A 19529-nucleotide genomic window follows, 5' to 3' on the forward strand; every position below is an offset into this window, starting at 1 on the left:
TGCAAATTGGCAAAATGCTTCACAACTGAGCTTGGCCAATTTGAGGATTCAGAAAAAGAAAAAGGTACAGGCCTCCTAGAACTATTTGTCTTCAGAATGCTGATGGAGGGTTGCATGTTTAAATACATGCATCAAAAAGCATAGGATTAGGCATAATTACCAGATTTTTTCCATTGTCTCCCTACTCCCCGAGTTTATAGAAGTTGTCTAATGGGAGTATTCAGCTCATGGGACACCAAAAAGATATAGAACAAATTAGTATACATTAGGCAGTTTAAAGGACGTGCGCAAGCAAAGCCATCAGGGCAAATCATTTATATTTCTATTTTATATTTCCAATTGTAGGCCACTCCCCTTTTATTTGCTGCCCCCAAGAGAAATTCTAATTTGTGGCCCTTTCCCACTGCTTTGCAGGAAGTTCTTTGCAGTACTGCTCCTTTCCCATGCTGCTGGGGTAATGTGAGAATCCCTAGGCCAAGTGAAAGGAGCCTACCATATGGTACACCAGTTTCCAGGAGGGGCAATGCTGGTGTGGTTAGACTCCTTCCACATGGGCTGGGGTTCCTAGCATTACTCCAGCAGTGCAGGAAGGATCTGTGCTGCTACAATGGCTCCAGCACAGTCAGAAGAATATAAGCAGTGGGCCTAGGTCCACCTAAAGCCCATCAAGTGTGGGTAAGATAATGCCTTCATCATTATTCTCCACTGCTCCTCATTTCCTTGGAATGAGAAGTGCATGTTGGAGTGGGCAACCTTTTTTCCCAGACTGTTGCAGTCACACTGCAGAGACCACCTGTGCCTTGCTGGGGAAGTGAAGGCCATGAGTGCTGTTGCTGCTGAACTCAGGGAAGAGGAAGAGAGATAAAGAGGGGGAGAGGAAAAAGATGTGGTGCAGATGGGGAAGAAGAGGTGTTAAGAGATGGGGGTGCTGACCTGTGGCTGTGGATATCAAATCATGCGCACTACAGTGTGGGGAGAGAAATTCACAAACACACATGGTGGTGCAGAGTAACAGAGCATGCTGTGGGGCACAGAGCAAAAAGAGTTAACATTAAGAACAAAGAGGCTTGCAAAAATGCTTTTCTGCTGTTAACATAGTGGTCTGAGTTAACAGAAGTATAAAAGTGGCCCTCAAGAGTGATTTAAGTTGTGCTCTAGCTACTGTTAGCAGGATGGTCTCTCAGTGCACTCTATTTAGTATTGCCAAGATGGTTGAATCTGTAGAATATACTATTTTATTATGCATTATTTATGTTGCTCATAGCACAGATGTCTGCAAGAAAGTGGTCATAAAGGTTTTTTAAAAATACTTGCAATCCCCAACCTGCACTGTAAAGTAGTACAGTCCTGAGAGGACTGTACCATGTGCCTTTGCCAAATGATTGAATCAGCTTGCTTCTAACTCTACAAAGCAGCCACCTACTACTAATCATGTATGAATTTGGTTGATAAGCTTTTGTTTGCACTCTGAGGTACGTCACTAATCTCTGTTTTACAAATGGAGAATGGAGGCTGATAGAAAGTAGCACATGAAGATCACAGAACATAAAAAGAGCCCTGCTGGATCAGACCAAAGGTCCATCTAGTCCAGCATTCTGTTCATACAGTGACTGACCAGCTGCCCACAGGGAACCCACAATAGCACCCTCCAATTCATGCTGCTTTATACACAGATCATCAGCCCATCTATCCCAGTACTATTTATTCCAGCTGGCAGCAGCACCCCAAGGATTCCGGCAGAATTCTTCCTCTGCCCTGCAACCCAAGATCCATTAAGTAGAGATGCTTAGATTGAGCCTTCAACCTTACACATGCAAAACGTGTGCTCTACCACTGAGCTGTGGATGCTTTCCAAGCACAGGAAAGCTTATGGCCAATCCCAGTGATTATATAAGAACCCCCAAGGACCTGGTGCTCTCCATTACTTGAAGGTATTTCATCGTGCCATCTTTGGATGTTTTTCTGACCAAATAACAAATCAAGCACAAGTACCTTGCTATTTTCCAGACATTCAAGTTTTTAGAGCTTTTCCCCTTCAACCTTCACCCCCATTTATGTAACTGAAACAGAGGTATTATCATCATGAAACATGTAGACAAAGCAGCACTCATTAGCTCTATTGAAGGTCTCCATGGAAGATTTAAAGGAGGTTGTGATGCACTGGGGAAGGGGTGGGAATGGGTTTTGGGGGCAGAAAGATCAGGAAACAACCCTACTTGCTTTCTCTCAAGGGTCCACAGCGACTCCTTGTACTACTCAGGTCCATCTCCCCCATTTCTTACCACAGTAACAGGAAAAGGGTTACTCCTACATACCCATTCTTTCTAGACTACTCTCCAAACTTCAGCCTCTAAGCTCTAATCTTAAATATATCTGTCATCCTCTTGCTCCTCCATCTTAACACCTTATTGCCCCTTTTCTGTCCCTTGTAATTTTCTGCCCCTTCCTTTGCTTTGTGAGCATTCCCTTAATATCCCCACCTCTACAGACTATGGCAAAGGTAATTAACACAATGGGGCAAAAGCAAGTATTTCAAGAATCCATGGGGAGCCAGGGGGCAGAAGCAGCACTGCTCTTTTTGTTCTTTTTAAAGTGCTGGCTGTGTGGAATAAATGAAGCCCACTGCGTGTCCCCCAGCTACCATTATCTCAACAATCAGAACTGGTACATTAACCCAGTGGTATGGTTTGGTATTAGCACAGCCTCTTGCTGACCCCTGCCAGAAACCTAACTCTTGTTCACTTTGGAGGTTGTCAGTATTTTTCTTACTTCACTCGAGGAACCAGCTAACAATCCAAGAAACAGCACAACACTTTAAGTCTCCTCCTGCTGCAATTCAAGGCGCTGGGGGTGGGGGGGATCAGAACGAGACAGTTACAGATACATTTCACAAACAGCTGAAGGGAAACTATGAACCAAGCTCTCTTTAATGGAGAAGCCACAGAAGTGCTATCATCTGTCCATATCCAAACCACCTTTAGGAAGGGAATGAAAAAATATTCTGTCCAATTAAGTTAAGTTCTGTCCAATGCTGAGTATACATTTCAAATTTCTAGGTGCCCAAGAAACCAGGCCCCAGTGTTTTCCTATCCTGCCTTAATGCATCTGATCTTATTAGAAGATACTTCCACAGTGACAGAAGGTCTCTTCCATCTCACTGAGGCATAAGCTCTTTATGTCAGTGGGTTTTCAAGTGCCAAAAATATAGAATACAGAAATACTATATAAGGGAAGCAGAAATCCTGCTTTAGCTACTTTCCAATGCATAAAGCCCCAACCGCCATTTAAAACCAGTTTGGATGATACACACCGTCCCTTCAATGCATTGAAGAGTCTGATGCCATCTGCAGGACCACATATCTGTATGACATCTTCTCTGGTTAATTTCAGTAAGTCTGCCCCTAGGATTTTAAAAAAAGGTGGGGAGAAGAAATGAAGAACATTTGTTTCGACACAGCAGACTTTGTTTCACACATAATACCTTCTAGAGATACTGCCTAATGGAAGACACCAGCAGATCTGAGTTTCATGTTCAGAGACACAGCCAGCCTTGCAAAAGGGAGACAAACACCCAGCTCATAAGTGCTCCTGGCTGCTGCTTTTAAGCAGTGCTCGATTTACAGGTGTGTGCGGGAGGGCTCAAGCCCCTTACCTATTCTTAGAAGGATAGAGAGAGTACGTGATTTACCTAAATCTAGTGGGAACCAGGGGGGAAGGCTTGTGGATTTAATTAAGAGCTCCTACCTTCTTCACACAATTTAAGCACTGCTTTCAAACCCCCTTCTTAGAGGTTGCAGTTGGTCTGTGTGAACGCAGTGGCAGATAATTTACAGAAAGATGTTCCCATGTCATCATGGCAGGGAGGGAGTGGAATGATCCACAGGACACAGAGTTAGCTGCCAACACTCAGATGCTAAACCTGAAGAGGCTTATAAAAAGTTTAAGGGTGGGGGGAAGAAGAGTTGACACGAAGATTCAGGAATACAAATGCTGAAACCCCCTTCTAATGGAAGAGATTTTTGCCAATACCTGAGAAGTTTGTGAAAAGCCGCGAGAAAGTTGAGAAGCGATTCCGGTGCAGCCACTGCTGAGCTTCCTGAGGTGTGGATGTTGGCAGGAGGTTCTAGGACAGAAAGCCATTTGGTTGCTTCTTTACAAGAACACAGATCGCTTACAGATCCACATTAACTGCTGAATTCTATAAAAATGGGGGATCAGCCACTGTGTGTTTATCTCAGTCCCAACTTCCCTAGGAATTTATCAGAAAACTGCACATCACCTAGGAGAGCCCAATCCAACTAAGGCTCCAATCCTATGCACCTTTACCTATAGGATTGCATTGCAAGTGTGCAACCTCCCCCTACTCTTCATCTTAAGACCAATGTGGCCAATGCAGACTTTATGGTTTTAACATAAAGCCAGCATTTTTCTCTCCCCACACTCTGTATAACATCCAGCTTGATGAAGAGCTCTGGAAAACTCGAAAGAGTTTGTGATGTTTTGGTCAGTCCTAATGAAGATACTGCCCTACTGTGGGTTTTGGAAGATCATTTACAAGACTCATTATACATCAATTATATTATTTGTCACCCAGCGCAGGCTATTCAGGGATCAGTTCTATTTGGCCAGCTAATCCAGACAACCCCGCTGCCAATGCAACATCTGAAATCAGGGACAGGGTGGGGAATGAAATGCAAAATATGAAATAAATCTTACATCTGTAATTGGAGCAGGAGGTTCAGGTTGGTGATTTGGAGACCCATTTCTAGTTTTAGAAAGAGAAACAAAGAACAGAGTTGACATTTGCTTTTCTCTGCTTGCCATGCAACTTGAGTGTACCCTCTTGCATATTTTATCAAAAAGGTGGAGAGCGGTGTTGTGGGAAGGAGTGAAGGAGTGCAACAGGGTGTGTGTGTGTGGGGGGGTGAAGTTCTCTTTTGCCTTTCTACAAAGGAGTGTGGGGGGGAGATACTAGCTGTTTTACTTTCTTCCCATGTTGTTATAAGAGATAGGGGGTCATTTATCCCTTTTTAACTGGCAGGCACATGAAAAAGTAGTGTCAACAATTTGCTCCATGACCTTGCATTCTAGCAGGCTATAGATGAAAATAAGTAGATGAAAACTTGGAGGGGTACAATGAGCAAAAGTTAGAAAAACAGCCGCTACTTAGACTTACCCTTCACTGATAGAGAAACTGCTGTGAGAACTACTAAAGCCAGGGGATGGCACGTTATTGACATAGGTGATCTCGGGCCAAGGAGAGCACTGGAAGTGAAAATCCAATGGTGAGGTACTCAGAACACACCACAAAGCTTCCAAACTTCAAAGCTGCTTCCAGTAGAAGGAAGCATGCACTCCATCTATTTCCCATGCAAGCGCAGATCTGGCATTTCAAGAGTATCAGCCTCCGTGCTCCTGGAGAATCACTTGAAAGCTTGTAGGAAACTTCCAGGGGAGATTGCTCAGAGTAAAAACAAGGGTGAAGTAGATTTTCCAATAGTGAATAAGCATGGATCTGTATAGGACACTGAAACTCAACTCCTCTTCCTTGCCCCTACTTATAAAATACAGTTAAGTCTCTGTGACCTTTCACTTCCCCATTTACTGGCCCAGTCACTTAAAAAACAAAAAAGCACACCTAATTTCTTTAAGCAAAACTATCCACCTTTACTTAAAGTTTTGTTTATTCTATGCTGGGGCCAGGGAATACATTCAAGCCCTGCCTAAAGCTACCATTTCTTGAATGCTACAGGAAACGAGGCTTATTCTGAAATTTAGTTGAATATCAAAGCCCACTACTCCTCTAAAATCCCTACCAAGTGGGAGAGACTACGAAAACGCCAAATGAACGGTGTTTTTGTTTTAATAAAAATGGCACTCTAGAAACTATGATGTCTGGAAGAGAAAACTTTAGTGCTCAAATCACACATCAGTTGGCATTATTAAACAATGAGGAAAGGGTGAATTTTCCCCCACACTTTCAATTTATCCTTATGCATGGAGTATGGATTCTTATTACACAGTTTAAGCCTTACCCATACGGAGTTCCACCCACTTGTCTGGTTTGGGGCTGCTGCCATTTATGAGTGCAACATTTGCACAATAGGGATTCATGGCCTGAGAGTGCGCCACAGTAGCGGGCTAACACTGCATGCACAGGTGCCAGCACCCTTGTTTAAATGGGACATGGAGCACATGGAAACCTGCACGGCTACAGTTTGGGGGGGTTCTGTTGTTGTTTAACATGTGCTCAGCATCATGCTTATATTACAGTTGAGGGCACAGAACCAGAGACAGTAGTTCTTCATTCATTCTCTCTCTCATATATACACACACACACACACACTCACTCTTTGTACTCTTGTGCTATTTGGTATTAGGCCCAAGTCCAATACTCTACTTGTTGGACAACATCAGTGTCAAACAATAAGTGTTTTTTTTTTTTACTATGGCCAGACAATTGGAATAGTGAGCATATTACCTGCAGCCGAGGTCCCCCCACCCCTTTTAATGTTCAAAATAATGATCACAGATACCTTGACACACACTGTATGTCTTACCTCTGTAAGTATTGTAGTTTCATATGAAGGTTGATACTTTTCCTTCTCATGAGGAGTTCGCTTCTCCATTTTCTCTCTATCTGTCTTTTGCTTCCGATCAGCTCCTTTGGGCTGCAAGTCAGACATTTTCATTAGGCTACTGCATGCAATTTAAGAAAGGGAGCACTCAGCAAAGGCCCTTCTCAGCTGCCAAGGACAGCACTGGGCTTACTGTGGGCACACAAGCACACTCGAGGACACTATGAAAACTGGCAAGAATAAGAAGGGAGCTGTAGAACTTCTGAGTTGTTGATATGCCACACATTCATTTCCAACTGCTGTGTTTGAGGAACACAAGAAAATAAATACCAAATAATGCTCTCCTAGGCTCATTTAAGGCTCCCTACTAAGCAATGGGCACTGTCAGAGCCAACAATGTTAGGGGAGGAAAGGGACGGGGGATTCACCAAAGCAGGCATAGGTATATGGCCTCCTTCAACCATTCTGGTCCCCTGGATTGGGACAACCTGGCCTTTTCCATGGTGGCCCCTCTGTTGTGCAATTGCTTGTCTAAAACAGTTCGTCAGGCTGATTCCGTACTGGTCTTTCAGAGACAAGTCAATACCTTTTTATTGTGCGAGGCCTCTGAAAGGGCTGGCTAGGTTGTTGTGTTCACTACAATGCTATTGTTAAGTTTTGCTGCAGAATTTGTTTTATTAGCATTTTTTTCCTTTGGTGCTTTAGATAGGCGAGAAAGGAAACAAACTGCACTGGCTCAGGCACAGGTATCAGAAGAGTAACTTAAAGGGGGGTTATATGTAATCTGTATGCATTTTTTTTCTAAAAAAGAAAAAATGGAACATTTCTCAGGGGTCCCTATACTGGACTGACCAGAGATCCCGAAAGAGACAAGTGAACTGGGAGTGCTATCCACTTTGCCTACAGGGTTTAAAAGTTTGTTCTGGAAATTAACACAAACATGAAAAACCTGTTCCTCTGCCCCTCTTGCACTTTGCATTCTCTTGCTGAAGCCCTGCAGATTTTTATCTAGGTAAGCACTATGTCTGAATACTTATAAGCAGAAGTGCTCACCTTGGACAGAGTTTATATACAAAAGCCTGACTCTCCTATATCCCAAAAGTCACTTGTGTTGTTCTGAGGGACACCAGGCCAAACTAGATGTGACAGCTGTAAACCCATTTGTTAAAACTCAGGCGTATCCAGATGCATCTAAAAGAAAGCTTCTGATTTTTAGAGCAAAGGGGGAGGAAACCCACAGACAGTGTGCTGGTACATGCTGCCCAATTGTTCCTGTTTGGCTCCTTTCACCAGTGGAAGTGCCTAAACAAACTAGAAACTCACCAGCAAGGAAAAGCTTAGTGTTAACTTCTGAACCTCACTCCTGGCTTGTTTCTCCCAAACAATCCAGGAATCAGAAACCCATTACAAACACCGGCTTCAGATTCTGGCTTATTAGGGGAGTGACACACAAGGAATCCTGGTTTGGATGTAATGCTAAGCTCTTGCCTCTTGTTGAGCTCCTGATATGTTTAGGAGTTCCCACTGGTGGGAGCAATCGGCAGCATTCATTATCATGCTATTTATGAATTTAAAAAGCCAGGATTCTCCAGAACATGGCCACCATCCACAGTTTGAAGCTGTCGTAGCATAGGTCAAGAAGATGTTTTCAGAGAGGAGATAAAACTTTGACACTCCCCTAATAAGCTAATAATAGTCTGTTTTGGATTCCTGGATTGGCAAGAGTTTTCTTTCCTTTGTAGTGACTTTTGGCTCAGCTTCTCCTGGAGTAACTATTTCCTACAGGTTAGCTCACCTGGTCAGCTAGACACAAAAATATCCATTTAAGCAGCTCCTCTAGCCAGAAACCCAAGACATATTAACACTAGCTCCAAGACTTTGTCCACAGAAACAAGTTTCACATGATCTATTGAAACATGGTATAATAAATAGTTTTAAAATTTGCAATTATTCCCAACGTTATACATATCTAGATGACATTTTAGAAATGAACTGGGGTTTCAGTTTCCCAAAGTATCCTGATACTTCAGTTTAAAGCCTTCCTGAAGAACTATTTAGCTCTGAATAATCTCCTTCAGAAGTAATCAATGCTACTTTGCCATGTTTATAGTAAGCACAATGAATACAGATGACGTATATCACTAACAGCGAAGTCTTAATGCATGGGCATGGATAACAGAATAGAAAAGGCAGAGGACAGTAATAGAATAGAAAAGGCACATGCACCAGGCTTAAATCTTAATACATTTTTCAATATTAAGGTTCTAAGGAAGGCAACGTTTAGTTCAACGGATGAGGAAACAGCTTTGCTTCTCCGGCCCTTTTGCAGGCATTGTGTATTATAAAGCACACACATACCTTAAAGACTTTGATCTGGCAGCTAGCAGAATGCAGGTGCTCTGTGTATTCCCCATTCTCATTCTCCTTAAAGGTGTCAATCTGAACTCTGAATGGCACACCCTTCTCACCACCATGCTTCCTCATAGTGAACTCTGTACTGATGCAGTGCACCTGTAAAGAGAAAGCCAAAAAGATGCTCCAAGCTACAGCCTTGCTGCTTATACAGTGAAGACGTACATGGATAGGGCAACCAGTACTCAAAGCTAATTATAGCAAAGGATACCAGCTAGTTGGGGGAGTCTGCTTGTTGTAGCAAGCTGAGATTCTGAGCACAGAAAGAGTACACCCTGCTCTCTGTATAGCATTCACAAGTTGCTGTTCTCTCATCATGTGACAAAGGAGAGTGGCTTTAAATCAAATGGAAAAACAGGAGTGGCCTGACCAAGGAAAGAAACAAAATGGTAGTGTGCTCTGTATGTACTCTAATTCACTATACCTGAAATCTAGAGGGAAACAATATACGCATGCAAGAAAGAGAGAACTTGTCAATATAGAACAACAGCAGAGGAGAACAGGGATCATGGATCAGAGTCTGTGGAACCCCAGAACATAAAGAGAACCAAAGTTCCCACTGGTTTTCCAAAATACATCTCAAAGCTTAACCTTACTCCTATTTATTTCTCAGCAAGAACTATGTACTGTAAAGTACATCCAGCAGGTGTTTGACTTAAGGCTTGGTGCACATGCAATGTTTCTCAAAGGGACTGGCTCATGTGCACCTCCCTCTTTCTCCTTTACCCCCAGGCTCAAAATCTCTTCCTTGCCCTTTTCAGCATGAACTATGGATTAATATCAGTATTTGCATCAACTGAACACTATCCATAGTTAGAAACCACGGTTAGAAGCTAGATGCTAACCATCATTTGCAGGAAAAGGGAAAGGAAGAGAACATGAGCAGGAGAGGAGAGGAGCAGCATGCCCAAGGCGGAAGTATGAAGGGAGGAGTTCCCAATATCTTAATCATGATAAAAAGACTAGGGAATGTTACATTTACACTAAACTCATGGAGCGGAAAAGAGCATATTAGGGTCTAAAGAAAATAGACTGAGTTATTTTGCTTTGCTTAGATTCATTTAACAGTTTTTCAAGTAATCCTTCCAATCAGTACAACTGAAAGCCTTATAAAGAGGACAAACTATGGCTTAACCTAGAGTAGCCTTCCCCAACCTGGTGACCTCCAGATGTGTCGGGCTATAGTTCCCATCATCCCTAGCCAGCAACCACCAACCCCAGCCAGCACAGCCATTGGCCATGCTGGTTGGGCTTGATGGGAGTTGTAGCCCAACACATCTGGAGGGTACCAGGTTGGGGGAGGCAGATCTAGAGAGAAAACAGCAACCTATTATTTTTATCTAGGAAAAAGTATGGCTGCGTAGTCCAAAATGGAGAGAGCACAAATCATATAGAAAGAAATTCCATTTCCCAGCACGTCTATGGGATTCGCAGGTAACCTTCAGCAATTCACAGCCTTGGCATCAACCTCAACAGGCTATAAGGCTGAAGGAGACAGTAACACTGACCTGAGCCTTAAGGATATACAAGGGATCCATCAATAATCCTTAGCAGTAAGCCCAAGTATGTGGTCTGCTTCTAGGTGACTCATCTGCCTGGATGAAATACATCTGCCCCCTTTCTACTTTGTCAGCATGTGTCCTGCACCAGCCCCACTAAACTCAGGTTGAACTCAGGCTAAGATTAGCAGAACCCTTCCCCACCACTACCTCAAAGACCATTCAACACTCTCACCGCATAGAAATGAATGGCAGCTTTCCCGTCAGTGTTGGAGGTCAGACTTTTCACTTAGTTCTATCAAGGGTAATTAGCATTACTCTTTAGTTCAAGGGTTCTCAAAGTTCACTATAGTGAGCTTCCCAAGTAACTAAGCTATCTCAAATGCAACAAAGATAGAAAGCCTGGCTGCCTCTTATCAGCATTCACTGGAGCTGAAAGAATTCCCAGGTGCCCAAGCATTGATTTTTTATTTTTTTTTTTGTCATCTCTGCTGCACGGGGCTGACACTTAGAACAAAAAACAATGCTGACTTGAATCTGAGCAGCTAAGAATTTGAAATGGTTTTCAGTCCACTGTCTGGGTGAGAGAAGATCAAGGGCAGAAGGAAAGAGGAAGGCCACACAGAGACCAAAGTACACTTTAAAAAAGCAGCCAGCAGAAAAAAGAGAGAACTGCTCCTTTATTGCTCTGATGGGTGGATTTAGAAGGCCACACGGCAACTGGATCAGGAGCTAAAGTGTGTCAGTCAAGGCATATGGTAGGAAGGATCAGGGAAGATATCACACTTGTTCTGTCAGCACTTTTCTAAGCTGCCTTGCCCTACACTCCAAGCATCACTTCTTTAAGATGATAATCAGTCACAGTTCTATGTACACTACCAGTTGCTGATATGATGCATACACACGACCAGGACATGCCATTCATATGGGAAGGCAACGCATAGATTTAGAAGAGTAAAGGAAACAGCAGTGAAGCCTCAAAACCATCTTGCTTACTGTAGTAGATCCTACCACAAAAGAGGAAATCAGAGTAGCACCTGTCAGACATCCTTGATTTACCTGAATAAATACTGAAGTCCTCTTTGAAGGATCCCAAAGAAACTCTACAGTATTCAATTGTGTCGGGTTTGCCCTGGGATCAATTATACCCACGGACATTGGAATATCTGCAGGAGACAAAAACCAGATATGCTTTAGAGCAAGAGTGGGAGATGCAAGGCAAGTCCACTCAACGGCTAGGAGAGCAATGTAGCAGATAACATGTCAAGCGCTTAAAGGACTGGACAGTTTAGGGTAGGGTCTGAAGATACACCATGCAGCAAGCTTGTTGAAGCTAATCAGGTTTGGGTTTGGTCAGTGCCTGGATGGGAGACCTCATGGGAACCCCGTGTATGTTGCCTTGAATTCCATGATGGAAGACATGATATAATGATTTAAGAAAAATCTTGGAATCAGCAGGTTTTGATAGAACGCAGAACTGAAGGCCAACCTAGACACAACACCATTCATACAGTTAACAATTGCATGACTGGCTTTTTAAATGTAAACTGCAGGCACAGGGGCTTTCCACCCACAGCAGTCCTGCTCCAGATTGGGACTGCTCTGGGAGCAAGGAGTTAAAGTCTGTCCCCCCTCCCCATGACCTGCAATTTACTTTTAAAGTAGCCATTCAAATAATCGCTTGCACGAAACTTGCACGAATGTGCACAAGCTGCTTCCAGACAGCCCTGAGAGCCTGTCTCAGGAATATTTTGGATCTTACAGAAGCCAGGCCTGTGTGTACTTTGTATGAAGAAAAACCCAGTTATGCACCCCAAAAAGCAGAATTCTGCTCCTATTTCCATTTTGTTTTTACCTGTCATGGGAAAGAGAAAAGGAGCAATATAGGATACTAAAACCCCACACCTTGAGAAGTGTTACTGCAGCTTTTAAGACTTCATCAAGATCTACCCACATACTAGCACCTTTTTATTTATTTTTAAATGACATAGCCAAGACTTTGCATGCCCAATCCCACACTCAGAGAATTAAAAAAAAAACTTTCTTCCCTTAATCAATGGACTAAGAGTAGCACAGCAAAAAAAGACGAAGATACAAGAGTTAAGAGTATTTCTCTCTCAAGTTACTTAGGCAAAAAAAAAAGATAGCTATTTTAACAAAATTATACACAATATGATTTTTTTTAAACTAAGTCAAAAAGAGGGCAAGCTACAAAACAAAAGTAGCCATATTAAGAACTTCGCACAGGCCTGAAGGGATCCAAGTTCTTTCGCTACTGGCAGTGCAATTCTATGCATGTCTACTCAGAGGAAAGCTCCATTGAGTTCAATGAGATGTACTCATAGGTGAGTGAGTATAGGACTGCAGCCTGAATCACGTACACATATATAACAGTTAGTTGAATTTAAGGCAGTAAGTGAACACACCAATGGTAGGAAGAAATCTCTCTCCCTGCCTGAACAGAGACTCTCAGTCAATTGATTCAGAAGTATAGGAGTGTAAAGCCAGAAGGGACCAAAATGCCTTCAAGCCCAGCCACTTGCCCAGATAGAGGCATTTAGCCACCAGTCGCCACTATGGAGCAATCCACACAATCCAGATGATGATGAATCCCAAGCAGAGTGCAGGTATATTGCAGAAACATGCTTACAGAGCTAACAGTTGAAGATGGTCCATGCATGTGAACCAAGACACATTCACAAGGGAGGACAACATTTAAAAAATATCAGAGCCAGCTAAGCTGAGGAAGAAAAATTGCTTTCCAGCCTCCAAAACACATCAAGAGATTAACTCAAAGCATGGGCTGAAGCCATCCCAAGAGCATTTAATTAAATTAAAAACTTCATGCCTCTAGTGGTGACAGTTCTGATGCCCTTCAAGGTGCACTTTACAAAAACTAACAATGTCAAATTATCCCAGATTTGCAGAAGCCACTCACCGATATCCAGAATCCTGTCCCCAGGCCTGTTCCACCTCCAGCCTTCCAACTGTTGATGCTCTGTATACTGAAGCCGCCGATCATGGAACACCACTCTAAATATACTCTTGTAACAGTGAGATTTTCCCATTAATTATAGTGTATGCACTGGAACGTGGTTCATTTAGATAAGCTTAGACTAGCCTCCCCCAACCTGGTGCCCTCCAGATGTGTTGGACTACAACTCCCAGCATCCTCCTCCAACCTAGTGTTGGCTGGAGGTTGGCTTAGGCAAATCAGTGGGGGAAGGGAGTAAGAGAACATTTTCTTTGTCCAAAAGTGCACCTTCATGTGATCTATCCACCTTGATACTTATGGATCACGTGAATGGAACATACCTATTTACATGTGGAGCCAGTTCACATTCAAGGTTCTGCTCACGGCAAGAGGGACACAAGCCCAAGTCCCACTTCCATACTGCACTGCTTGTATAGCCTACATACCACAGCAGTGTGTGAAGAGTCTCCAGGTTTCAGGGGTAGTTTACATATGCTTGTACATCACATGTTCCATCTACAATGTAGACTCCACATGATATCTGGCAGATGACTGTTTGAAGAGATTCCACTGAAATGTTTTGTTGTGGAGCAATCCAAGAGTTTTACCTGTGGTGTTTGAACTGCAGTACCCACCCATAGTTTCAAGTCATCACTTAATACTGCAGTCCTCAAGAGATGAACATGCGTAAGAGTCATTGTCAAATTACTGGAAATCCACGGAAACACACACTTTGGACGTAATATATATAATGTTGAGCACCAACCAGCAAACCAAAAAAGGCTTCTGATAAGGTAAATCATCTGAAGCTATCCTTATCCATTGGACACTATGCTTTCTACCCACTCCTTAACCCAAAGAGCTAGAATCTACTGCAATCCCCTTATATTCAAAGGAAGTTAACATTTTGAAGCCATATTCTGCATCAGATTCCAGAATGTGCTCTACACAGTGTTTAAGGAAAAAACAGCCTCATCATTTTAAAAATGCAGTGTGTGATGAAACAGCTGGGAAACCTAGCTGGCATCTCTAGACTAAACATCCTTAATAGAAGAATATGTTGTCTTTGGGACAAAGAACACACACACACAATATTTTACTTTCTCAGGCAATAAGAAAACACTGCATGAGTCCTGTATAATACTCCCCACCACCACTGGCTACTGTTTTGTTCACACAGACAGTTGCTCAAGATCACCCTGCCTCGAAACCATTTACAGTACAATAAATACTGTTGTTCTATGCCCTCAGAGATTTAGACTAACACTGCAGAATTGTTGCCACAAGTCAAAGGCTTTCCATTAATAAACTTGTTCAAGCATAAGCAATAGCCAAAGGGCTGGAGATAGCTAACTATGCAACTTCAAAGGCAAGCCACCTTTGTCTCAAGGACTTAGGGAGTTATTTAAGGCACACTGGAACAGTTTGGATATCTTCCACTCTGTCTGCTCCTTGTCCAGAATACTGTAATATTCACTTTAGGCAGAAAGAATGGAATGATACAAGTTACAAAATGTCTGCACTAGACTGGAATTAGTTGACCTGCAACTGAATGTGTGTTCATCAGATGGAATCTCAACCCAAAGCAGGAGGTATTTGCAACGGGTAATTCTCATGTGTTGGGATGCCCTTAGAGCAAGGAGGCTCTCAGTGGACTCTCCCTGAACACTACTTCCAGGTCCAATCTCTCTTCCTACCCTCAAATAAAAAATGGCACAACTGTGTCTCTCTGTCCCCCTCTCTAAACATTGGTGGTTTTTTTCTGTCCTTGTTTAAGTAAACAAAAATAAAACGCAAGCACACATTCAAGACTATCTACCACTCCAAGCTTTCTACTCACTGTGCCTTTGGTCGATTCAACGAAGTCCCAAATCCTCAGAGAAATGCAAATTTACTCTAATTTGCTCTGATCAATTGGCACTCAATTGAGAAGTAACTCACAAGATCTGGTATTAGATATTTTATCCAATTTAAACTCAGGTAGGGGGCCTACAAATTGTGGCTGGGCTCGGTAGCCAACTTTTTTTTGGGGGGGGCAGTACCCAGAGTCCTCTTACAGCCTGAATCATGCATTATTTATGCTGTCAATGTCAACCCTTCCTTTCTCAGCATGGACCTCTCACTCACCAGTAGCATAACCACTTAATTTGTCATGTCCCACTACCTCTGGGTTTCCCTCCCTGGGTTGCCAACTCAGCACTACTGGGGTCTACTGGAGCAAGTGGCTCCACCATCTTGCAAAGTTCACAGGTCACTGGAACTAAATGTACGGTTGTTATTGGCTACCGGGCAGGTAAGTTTGTGGAAACCTGTTTAAACTATGTCACCCCCCTGGAGCCTTTGGGGGAGGATAGATATACATACTCACCTTTACAAGCTTCCCATTGAGCTCAGGCAATTCCCCCATTTTCCTGTTGTCCAGCATTCTGATTTCATAAGATTGACCTGAGGAAGAAACAATCTGTGTGGTTATCACACAAAAAATGAATCCACTCACAGTACAAGTTTGAAAGGAAACTGAAACAGTTGATAGCGCTGATGGTAAATTACACAAACACTGGTACCAATGCCTGGACCACTTTTTGGACATGATATAAAAGAGGCCTTCTGGGACAAAAGGATGTGTGCATAACCATATATTCATTCACGCAGCCCTTTAAAAACAGTGCATTTGCCTTTAGGAATGAAAATGATTAAATCAGAAGCTGCTTGTGATCTTATCAAGTCAACTGCATTACTCTGAATTATATCCAACTAGCAAATGGATCCTGCTTTGCATGAGTTGGAATCGCCCTTCATTTGATACAGCGAAGCCTTCAAACAACGTTATCAGCTGTCAGAGATGGATATGTTGTGCCTGCCCCTTCTAAGTGAAACCACACATACTGTCACCCCTAGGCATTGCCTCTGCCATGATGCACCCCTCTAGCCACCTGAGGCAGAGATCTGTCCATTCCATTCCCATGAATGGGGGGAGGGCTGCCACACAGCAGGAGGGAGGGGGCAGCCATATAGCTCTGTCTCTTAGACTACTAATCTCCCCTGGCTTCAACCTGTACAGACTGCAAAGCTATGCTCTGGTTAGGGAAGTCTGCCCCTAGTGACTGAAAATGTTACCATAGGCTTCAATCACATGGACACATTTACATTAATTAAAATTAACTAATGCGTTTTAAAAACAAAATAACTCCAAGGTCCACACCCCTAGAGTATGCATGCCAAGTGTCTGGTGTCTAGGTTTCATAGTGCGGACGGACAGACATATACATCTTTTATTTTTATAAAGGCAAACAGCTCTCCTCCTCCTACCCCCACAGTCCCATTTGTACAGTTATCAGGGTATCAGTGCATGAGGGCTAGTGCCAGGGCACTATTAAGATGAAAATCACAATTGCCCATGAGAAATTCTGCATACTATCATCAATCTGTTTTAGACATATTGCGTGGATGCATGAGATAAGGAGTTCAAGAAGTGGTTTGAATGCTGAAGGCGTTACGGAAATTAGGATTTTATTAAAATTTGGGCTGTTTTGGTTGTGATGAAAGTTAAAACAGTTGGGGTGATAAGAATTTCACCATCCATACAAGTTTAGATCTTTTTATCCAATTTATTGAGTCCCTGTTCTTACATATGCCCCTTGGGATAGCACACTCTAGAAATTCAACTACGTAAGTTGACCAAACCACATAATTTATTCTTGTCATCCAATTCCAGGCCCAGGGATCACATTGAACACATACACACCTACCTGTAATTCTTTCATTCATTGCTAATTATTTGTCAGCTTTTTAAAATACTTTGTTGTAAGGGACTCTGAAAGTTTTACTAAGGGGTGGCATACGAATATTTCAATTAGATAAACAAGTAATCTGGACTTCTGTTTAATTCTTCTCTGCCCCTTCCTGTGGTTTCAGACTCCAACAGATTTGAATATCCACTTCATACTGATAGGGTCCCAGAACCATAAAATGGTCTCTCCCCAGCTAGTGTTCTGGCAAGAAAAATGTAGCTTACCTTGATTGAGATAGGTGAGAGTTTCATCATGAAGTTTCACAGCAGGGGAAGTGGCAGCACACAACACATACTGAAAAGGCAGGATTTTGTTCTCATTGTCAGGAGGCAAGCTAGATTCTTCTTGTTTAAAGATGGGCAGGGCAAGAACATCACTATGAGACAAAATGTGTGATCGGGACAACGGTTTTAATTAGTTTTACTCTGATTTTTCTATAGTTACCATGAGTATCCACATTAAAATAAGAGCTTACAGTGTTTTCCTGCACAAAGTGAACAAGTGAAAGCATATGTACATACCTCATATCTAATCCCCAATGTAGTAAGAACAACGTCCTGCCTGCAATCCTTATGGGAGACGTTTGACTATGCCATACAAGTTTTTAAAAAAGAATTGTTCTGCTTTCCTCCACAGCTCTTGGCATATCAGTAATTCAGATTTAAAGGCAGGCATAAAATCACTGAACTTTTCTGCAAGTCTAAACAGGCAAACAAGTTATGATCTTGGCAGCCTGGGTCAGCCAGTCCATTGTTTTGGAGCTTAGAGGACAAGTGCCCTCAAGTTTTAAAGTTTGGAACTTTAGAAGGTGAGGAACTACATTTGTGCCCTCATATCACTACTGATCTGAAGCATGTCCATATTAGTGGTTAATCTTAAAGCTGATCTCTATTTTCCAGACTGGATAGCCTGTTTCTGGGGGAGCAGGGTGGGTGGATAGAGCTTTATAGAATCTCAAGCTGCAAAGGGAAGCAACTCTGGGAGAGAGGTCTGAATCATCACATCACTTACACAAGTTCTAGACCACACCCCTACTCAATGGAGGATAAGTTCACAGGGGCCTAGAACTGTCTCAACCCACCAGAAATGAACATGGAGATGAACATGCACATATGACTGGATGGGGAAAAGATACTCAGGGAAAAACCCATACAGGATTTGCATTTAAAACCATGAGCCTGCCAGGACTCCATTTCAGATACAGAATTAGTATGGCACTGAGAGAATCCTCAGAACAATCCCATTAGCCAGAGAACCATACCTAATCCACGAATCTTAAATGCATGCCATTCAAATTCCATAGAAACCATAACCCAATGTCAAACCACCATCTTCTTATTTTGAATAAGTTATCCTCAAATGTGAAAAAATACCTTGAGTCAGCCCTTCAAAAACCAGATACAGAAATCTGCAACGCCTCAATATCAAATTACGAGAGCTGACTAAAGTGCCTGCATGGCACATGCCTGGGTTGAACTTGGCCTTTGCTAGAAGCTCCACGAAACTGATCCCCTGCTGGCTCTTAATTTGCAGTGATGTGTCTAACAACAAAGGGAGCCAGCCATGTGATTGACTGATCAGCTTTATTCCAAAATAAATGTCTAGAGCAGGGATCTGTCTTTGAGTATGTTTGTGCAGAGCTCTGTAAAAAATAGGGACTTAGTTCCTAGAGCAGCTTCCTCAAAATGACACCCTTCAGATGTGTTGGACTACAACTCCCATTTTCCAAAATGGCACTATCCCATTTGCCTCTTACTTGTAATGTTGAACAACTGCCCCCAAATCTCAGCAAGCCATAGTTTGTTCAACCAAAGGAAACTGGAATATTGTTAGAGTCACAGGACTAGAAACACATTCCACCTACCACTACGAAAGACAAAGTTTCAGAGAGCAGGATCCTCTTCCATTCCAATTAAGGTCACCTCTTATGTATACGCACACTGCAAGATGGACTATTTGCACAAGGATGCTCAAGATTCGCTGATATTGTAAACCGATCAAAAATTAAGTGCAGATTGTGTTTACATTTAGTGCAAAGACTACTGGGGCACTGTGGTGGAGCAATATTCCCATTTTTCACACAAGCCGACAAGAGTCAATATCCATGAAGGAACAGGAAGCCAGTATCTACACAAGTTGTGATGCCACAACTGTCCATACAACTGGGAGGTTTGGGGGAGGACCAGGATGGGGAGAAAAAGATCAAAGAGATCAGAACTTAGGGCCCGACTCTCCCAATACCCATGTGAGAATAAGCTAAGTATAAGTGGGATGG

At 42.7% G+C, this 19529-nt stretch overlaps 1 protein-coding gene across 2 annotated transcripts in view; it reads right to left on the reverse strand.

Moving 5' to 3' along the window:
• Positions 1 to 19529, reverse strand: part of TFCP2 (transcription factor CP2) — a 39998-nt gene that overhangs the window by 5617 nt on the left and 14852 nt on the right. For both annotated transcript variants that reach the window (XM_084836851.1, XM_084836849.1), the window contains exons 3-12: positions 17479 to 17630; positions 15832 to 15908; positions 13428 to 13533; positions 11549 to 11655; positions 8937 to 9089; positions 6561 to 6671; positions 5177 to 5265; positions 4717 to 4765; positions 4030 to 4123; positions 3311 to 3401 (exon numbers count right to left, since the gene is read on the reverse strand). In XM_084836851.1, coding sequence (XP_084692977.1) covers positions 3311 to 3401; positions 4030 to 4123; positions 4717 to 4765; positions 5177 to 5265; positions 6561 to 6671; positions 8937 to 9089; positions 11549 to 11655; positions 13428 to 13533; positions 15832 to 15908; positions 17479 to 17630 — 1029 coding nt within the window. The remainder of the gene's footprint in view (positions 1 to 3310; positions 3402 to 4029; positions 4124 to 4716; positions 4766 to 5176; positions 5266 to 6560; positions 6672 to 8936; positions 9090 to 11548; positions 11656 to 13427; positions 13534 to 15831; positions 15909 to 17478; positions 17631 to 19529) is intronic.

Source organism: Heloderma suspectum, chromosome 2, assembly GCF_057233095.1.
Source record: "Heloderma suspectum isolate Gila_16-S chromosome 2, 16-S_ref, whole genome shotgun sequence".
Taxonomy (NCBI): Eukaryota; Metazoa; Chordata; class Lepidosauria; order Squamata; family Helodermatidae; genus Heloderma; species Heloderma suspectum.